At 36.3% G+C, this 7,865-nt stretch overlaps 1 protein-coding gene and 1 pseudogene across 2 annotated transcripts; both read right to left on the reverse strand.

The window, feature by feature from the left end:
• Window positions 1-745: 745 nt before the first annotated feature.
• On the reverse strand, window positions 746-1,836 carry LOC121246999 (annotated as a pseudogene).
• A 2,270-nt stretch (window positions 1,837-4,106) lies between these two features.
• LOC121242689 lies at window positions 4,107-5,976 on the reverse strand. 2 transcript variants are annotated; one of them, XM_041140616.1, is made up of 3 exons: window positions 5,197-5,976; window positions 4,905-4,990; window positions 4,107-4,860 (listed from the first exon to the last, which is right to left on the reverse strand). In XM_041140616.1, the coding sequence occupies exons 1-3, from the start codon at window positions 5,489-5,491 to the stop codon at window positions 4,858-4,860; spliced, it is 384 nt and encodes a 127-aa protein (XP_040996550.1). In that variant the 5' UTR covers window positions 5,492-5,976; the 3' UTR covers window positions 4,107-4,857. The 2 variants fall into 2 exon arrangements, with proteins under 2 accessions (XP_040996550.1, XP_040996559.1); XM_041140625.1 differs by lacking the exon at window positions 4,107-4,860 and having other exon boundaries at window positions 4,935-4,990; window positions 5,181-5,972.
• Between the last annotated feature and the right edge of the window lie 1,889 nt (window positions 5,977-7,865).

Here is a 7,865-nt window from a genome sequence, read left to right on the forward strand (position 1 = left end):
ATCGACCTCCTCCCGTAAGAAGGTTACCCCCTATTTATACCTGAGTAGGGCCCCCTAGTCGAGGGAAATCGTGGCGCGTCAAATGCCAGGCATGCCACCACTTATTCGTTGTCGCCTTAGTGGGGGCTAGTCTGCGGCCTAGCGAGCGTTTGCACTGTGTCTATTGTCCTACGTCTGTGCAGCCACCACCTCTCTGTCATGCCGGAGATGTCAGATTGCGAGTGAGCCATCCTTGGCTCATGGGATGCTCCACTGGGCGCCGGATTTCCTAACATCGATCTGGGTTGGCTCGTGCCTGAGATTTGATACCCTGGGGTCAGGGGTATGACGATGCGTTACCCACCAAGCCCGGTAACTCGATTTGGTAAACCTCGATCCTCCCGAACCCTGAATGGACAGGCCCAGATAGGGCGGATAGACCGGTCCCGTGCTTTCTCGACTTCCCGACCCTCTCGCCCCGAGTCTTCGGCCCCCTACTTGGGCCCGGACTTCGTGGTTCAGCCTTCCTAGGCCTGGGCCCTTCAGGAATAGGCCTTGGCTTTCTTAGGCATGGGCCCTACGGGAGTGGGCCTTCCCTCACACAAGGTATTGGGATTTAATAGCACAACCGAGGCGCCCCACTTCCTGTGTGCCCATGAAGTGTTTGCCTACCAAACCAAATACCCAACATTCCCGCCCGACCACTTTACACCCAAAGTGAACAAAAACCGTGTATTTTATGCTACGAAATGCCTCTAAAATTAAAAAAAGAATCTAGTGGTGTTTACATTTTAGTTTTGCCAGGACTACTGATCATACCGATATGAAGCTTTCTAGAGAAACTGAGATTGCCTAGTCAGTCAGATATCAAGAGTGTTTTGCGTTTACCTCTGTAACTCTGCCGTAATAAGATAGTGAAAGATCGGGAAGAAAATCCAATTGTGAGCAATCCCGCTGTCTGCAATGGCCACCCCCATACACTAACCTCCTCCGTTGCTGACTTGTACAATGTACAACGCGAAATCAAGAGCAAACCGTCCTGAAAATAATGAAATTTTGTTTGATCTCTCATCGACTTTTTAAAACAAGAATTTTCAGTTTGCTCTCCTAAAAAACCATGACAAATTTTTTAATGAATCTATGATTTCCAAAGAAGAGTTTGATATGCGGCACCTGATCAATTTCCCTAATAGAATCGGTACGGCTGCAATTTGAAACCTCCCCGTTGACAAGACCTTGCAACTCCCTCTGCCAAAAAACTCAGCTCCCCTTCAAAACTTGCACAACCCAGGATTTCTCACCCACATGCTTAACTATATCCCGCGATAACACGGGGTCTTAAGACCCCAGAAAGCCCACAATGAAGCCCGGGCTCAGCCACGAAGATCAAAATCAAACCAAATACCAATCTCATCAAACGACTTCTCTCAAATCCCACTCTCTTTTCCTGTTCCTCGTCTCCTCGTTGAAATTCTGTCTTGCATTTGATTCAAGAAACGGAGGGGGAGGAACCCAATTAGCACTCGATCTACGTTTGGATAAGATAGAAGAATTGAATTAGACAGGAGTGCACTCCACGTTGCCAGGCTGAGAAGCGGAGAGCTTAGTGAGGGAGCTTTTCTGGATGCTGATGGGTCTGAGGTCAAGAATAGGGCATTGATGCTGGCCAAGAAAATCGGGCAGTTACAATTAGCGTCTTTTCAGCAGGCTGGGGAAGTAGCAGCTATCTCGACTTTCGGCGCGGTCATCTTCCAAAGCTGTGGTGGTGCTTGATTTTCCCGGTGTTGATCCCAATAGCATAGTTTTCACCATTTTCAGGGCTTCTTGCTTCTTTCGGTTATGCGTGTTTCGTGTACTTTTGAATCTTCTTCTACCCATGGACGGGGACTTGAAATTTGATGATAATAAGAGTATTATTATTCAAATTTGAATCCCAACGGTCATATTGGGTATGGGCGTATGGGCCGTAGATTTCATTTCGAAGCTAGCGGACGGAGAGGGGTTTCTCGTAATTAAAATTTAAATCCAACGGAAGATGTAGAATGCAAATAAATAGCTTTTAGGAACTAGAGATCTTTAAGCTTCTAAAACCTGTGAGTTTGAGAAAGGTTGATATGTGTGATTTGGATAGTAAGTTGAGACGAGATAGTTTTAGATGAATTGAATAAAATATTGTTAGAATATTTTTTTAAAAATTATTATTATTTTGAGACTTAAAAGAGTTTAATTGTTTATTATATTTTGTCTGAGAATTTGAAAAAGTTGTAATGATGAAATGAGATTAAATGAATTGAGTTGAAATCACTTCTCAATCAAAACGGATCTAATTTACAAAATTACTGTATTGGCGCATTTAAGATTCTAAATATGACTTCATATATATAAGAACAAAATATCATACTTCCAAGCTTATACATTGCAAGTAGATGTGATGATTTATTTTTATAGCATTTGAAGTTTATAGAGTTTTCGAATCTAGAGTAAGAGAGAAAATCATGTAAATGATCAGTTCTACGATATTGGTTAAACATTATGTTAATTTTTACAGAAAAATAATAAACATCATAAGGTGGTCCGTTTAATCTCTTTAATTATCTCTCTCTTATACCAAAACAAAAACATCTATGATGTCTAGGAAAAAAGGCGTACATTTGTGTCGGCCCAAAACATCATCAACGTGTAAATTAAAAGTTACCATCAATAATATCATACTCCAAATTATGCCAATAACATGTCAAGTAGAACAACCAACTTCAATTAGTGAGTTAGATAGAGAGAGGCCCTTGAGCATGGTTAATTGAATGCATCCATATATGATGCCCTTGAACAGCTTTTTTGACGAGTCCATTCAAAATTATTTTACCTTTTTTGCAAGTCATTGTCTCACAGAAAGTTATACAGGCATGTAATATATAACATATTTGCATGCTTTGAGTAACCCTATATACTTAATTCTACATTATCTTATATTATTAGGGGTTGAAACTTTTTTGTTGTTTAAGTAAGAGAGTGTTAAATGTTGGAACTCTTTTCCTTTGGTAGAGAAGTGCTATACAACATCTTGTTTTCATTATCGTTACACCGTCATTTAATGTAGCACGAACTGATTGGATAATTATTTATCATTTATTACTTCTCATCCAATCATTTAATACTAAATAATTCTTCTCATCAGTCAGTATTTACTACCTTACATCCCATACTCTATGAAAAAAAAATATCAGGTGTCGGGTGTGGGAGTTAATAGTGGCTGATGTATAGTAAAATTATTTAATATCACGTAAGAGAATGATGAGAAAATTAATAGGAATTAAAATGATGGTGGATAGAATTTTTATTTCTAAAATTTTTTTCAATAATTTATGGTATTTAATCTAAATTATCTTCTTATATAACTTTTACAAGACCTTCAAGATGAATATATAATGAAGGGGGGAAGAAAATATTTGTCAAAACCAATTTTAGGATGTTTTTAATGTTCTCGAATAAAGCAAGGTGTGTTGCAAAGACCCTGTTAGGTAGACACGTAACAAATAATATTGAGACTGCGAGAAATAGACACGGCCTAAAAGATGCTTGTTCGAAGATGGCGGGGACCTGCAGTTTGCTTGGAGAGTTCGAAGAATCATAGAATTAAACATGGTTAAGCGTATAGATTTATTCGCTATTTTGTGTCTGAGACACGCTTGAATGGATCAATACCTATGTGGGCTGCAGGCATCTTAGGAATTATGGTTGAGACTTGCAACATGAACTCTGTAAATTGAATGCCTTGCTATTACACACTCCTGACAACAAAAGTACTGTGAAATGTGCAGATGTTGACTCATGAATAAGCACTCCATCTGTTCACATGGACCCTGAGTGGCACAAAACTGCAGCTCTTTCCACAAATAATCTCATTTTCTTAAGAGAATGCATATATGCCCAAAAACCATCATTATCATTGATCTGATCATATGTGATTTTCTTAAGAGGATTCTATCTAACATGCATATTTACACATTAAACTTTGTTTTCCATTTTGTAAGGCCAATCCATTTTCTAACCTCATGAGTTACACAGCTTTGGGCTGTCTTATTACAAGCAGATAAGTTCTTTTAATCAAAGAAATATTCAAGCTTATCTTAGGAACAGAAATGGAGATCATTGGGTAGATCAAACATGAAGTACTACTTGGTTGATATTCCAAAGATCAAGGGCTATAATACAGTTACTAAATGCACCCCATTCACATCTGATCAGTACTGCAAAGCCTAGCTTATTACAAAAATAAACATGTTTCTCTTGTCAACCACTAATCATCTAGAATGGGGAAATTAATAATTTAACCTAAATAATTGAAGCTTAGGGCATAATGTTGAGGTAATTGTCCTTTATAGTGGAGTGGGAAGTTGACCCTTTCTGCTACAATTTTAATACTAGAAAACAGAGAATTGTTAATGAAGTTAATGTTTGTACAATCAACTTGATAGTGATCGAGTCAGGTAGGAAGAAAAATATCTTAGGCATCAAGAAATTAACCCGGAAGAGTTCAATTTTGTATATTCGAGTTTCAACCCCATGCATTAATATACTTCATAGTTATTCATTGACTTGCAGATCGACTTCATGAGATCTTTAAATTTTTTTAAGGAAATTTCAGTTCTACTGTCCCGATTCTCTTTACAAACATCGAGTCATCAAAAGAATGCAACGATGATCAGGGAAAATTTCTTCAAGGACAGTCAAGAATCCAACAAAAGAGCTAGCTTATAAGGTTCTTTTTTTTCGTGGGAATTGTAAGAAAGTTTTCTTTTCAAGGAATAGAAAAGGCAGAAGATTTTATTTTTTATTTTTTATTTTTTTCCCATGCCAGTATGATTATAAGTTGGGAGATTACCTCATTTTTGTCCTTTCAGCCGGAAAAAAAAAAATGAAAAGAAGAAAAAAAGGGAGAGAAAAACATACCAATATAAATCAAGAACTAGGGAAACCGAGATGCAGCCTCCATTTGAAATGATATGATCCCCTGTACAAGTACAAGTTGAAACTGGCCTTGCAATGAAAGGCTACCTTATCAACATGATTAATTATTCCAACCATATACAAGATCAACATGGCATGCAAATCCCCCTCCCTAGCAAGAGCTCTACTTCTTTTCCAATAATTAGTACAATGAGAAAGACGATGCATCGCTCACTTGTGATGTACTTCCTGACCTTGAATACTTCTTACCGGACGATGGAGAAGAAGATGAATCCCCTGACCTTCTCCTAAGCATCTGCCTCATCCCATCTGCAACTCGAACCGCCGGGTTTGATTTGAATTTACCACAAAATGACATGTGAGCCTTCACAGCTTCTTCCATTCCGAATGGCTTTTTACCTCTGCTAACTTCATCTCTTACAGCTTCTGAGCACAACCCACAAAGCCATTTGCCATTAAATTTGGCCTTGACTTCGGTTATGTAGTCTTGGGTACAATCTTCTTTGAGGCCACAACACTCGCACTTGGCTGATTCAATCTCCATAATTTCTTTGTTCTTATAATTTTTTTGGTTGGTTAAGAGTAGAGTACTTACTACCTGGGAAGAGTGACCCGAAGTTTTTTTTTTTTTTTCTTTTCTTTCTTGCTTTTTTCAAGTGTGAACGGATTTGAAAAGAGTGATTGGCAAAGGAAGTGCAAAAATCATGGCTGCTTTTCTTGTTGGATTTGATTGCAATGATAGTATAGAAGTGGGTTTCTGTTACTTTCCTTTTGGCCGTGGCTTCTCAGTTTTGGCATGATGGGTTTTGTTGCTTCAAGAACTAGGGAAGTGTTTGGGAGGGGGGGTTGTATGAGAGCTTTTATGGTTGGGAATCCGCCATAATTTCCTCCATGTTCTAAGGGACATGGGGCAGTAGAAAATGAAACGAAGGGTCCGGGGGTCGGACTCGGAGGGGCCCTTCCTAGCATTTAAAACTTAATTCCGACACTCCTCCCTCTTCTTTTTCCAAACCAAACCTCTTATTAATAATACTCATAACATTAAAGAAAATTCATAACTAATGAGTTCTTGAATCAGATTTCTTTATTTTGTTTTGTACTGTTAGTAGCTATTTCTTTTCTTTCTGGTGTATAGTTTTTTTTTTTTTAAGTTGATTGACGGTTACTTTCGGTTAACATAGTTGAATTGACTTGCCTTGGATTTGGCTTCATCACTTGACATGGCTCTGTCGGCTCAAAACATATTGATTGAGCTTGGTATAGGGTTTTTTTTGACCCGGAAATTAGGGGGGAGATGAGGAGGTCATGTTGGAATTGTTTATCCATGCGTAATTTATTGTAACATATCTATCTGTTGGGGAACCTATGATGCTTAGGAACCTAGCTAGATGGACATGTGATGCAAGTTAATTTGGACGAACCCTAGACATTTTTTTCTAGATAGATCGGGTTATAACTTGACTTTAATCCTATTATTATTGTAAGGAGTCCTGTTAGGGAGCATCCTATATTTGACAATCATAAATATATATATATATATGAATTTTCTTTTAAACTGCTGAAATTTCTTAAAATTTGAAGAAATATAAAATATTTAAATTGTTGTTTGATAAATATAAGAGAAATGTTGTAAGTATAAAAAGATTTTATAAAAATAAACTCACAAACTAGCGTGACTTGATGTTGTCCGTCAGATTGTAAAGCTGCAGATCTAACATAAAACCTAATATAGATCTAACGTACTATATAAAATCACTGTCAGTTTATGAATATACTAAATCTCTTTGTGGGTCTTATAGCACTTCTCTAAATATAACTTGTCAAATGAGATACTAAATATTATTTTTATATAAGAAATTAATAGATAGAAATAATAGATAGGACTAGTTTGTTTGGTTATCGTGATACCATGAACGTGTTGAGCAATCGGCTTTGAATATGTTGGATAGCTTTTTTAATCGGTACAGGGTCACCATCACAGCCATGCTTTTATTGACCACGTAGCTTCGGTGGTTGATCAACATGAACAACCAAAGAATATTGATCAAACGATGGGAACTGTTTTAATGGCTAATTAATTGTTATCATAGATAGCTTATATACGTACGAGTAAGGTTCTTTGAAAAAGGTGAAATTTTATATAAAATAGTGAGCGTAATCCTTTTAAAAAAAAGCGAGATTTATTATAAAATATAGTAAAAGAAAAAAAAAAAAAAGTAAGACTTATCATAAAAAGACTCGATATTTCAGTCTCATCTTTTTCAAAATGCTTGCCGAAATTTGTATATTTTAAAATTGTACAAATAATTTTTCATAAACATTTTTATGACATATTATGCACAAATCTCGCCTTAAATGAAGTCGCATCGTGCAATATATGAGATTTGAGATTTATCTCATATACATATAATACGAGAAGTATGAGGTTATTATATACATGTTGTCTTTTAAGTTGGCGAGTGCTCTTGTTTATTTTCACAATTATTCAGATCTCATCTCATCCTATTTATTAATTATAATTTTTTTAAATTTTTATATAAAATAAAATAAATAATTTAATTTTATAAAATTTTTAAAATAAAAATAATATTAAATATATATATTTTAATAATATTTTATTTAATTTTTAATTTTTATCTTATCTCATTTCTAAAAATAAACAAGACTACGCGGATTTATAATGCTAGTTATAATGCTAGTTATACAAGTCCTTGTTGCGAGTTTGCGCAGAAAGCTGATCTGATAATTGATATCGACTCTACGTGGATCCCAGCAGACAAAGAAAAGCAAAAAAAAAAAAACGGTGGATCCCCGACTCTAGTTAGGTTAGACTTCTGCTAATAGCACAACTTTTATTTTTCCTCCCGGGCAAATTTGCATTAATAGTTGTGTTTAGATTTTGAGTTGAGTTAAAATTT

This window comes from Juglans microcarpa x Juglans regia, chromosome 1D (genome assembly GCF_004785595.1).
Source record: "Juglans microcarpa x Juglans regia isolate MS1-56 chromosome 1D, Jm3101_v1.0, whole genome shotgun sequence".
In the NCBI taxonomy this organism is placed as follows: Eukaryota; Viridiplantae; Streptophyta; class Magnoliopsida; order Fagales; family Juglandaceae; genus Juglans; species Juglans microcarpa x Juglans regia.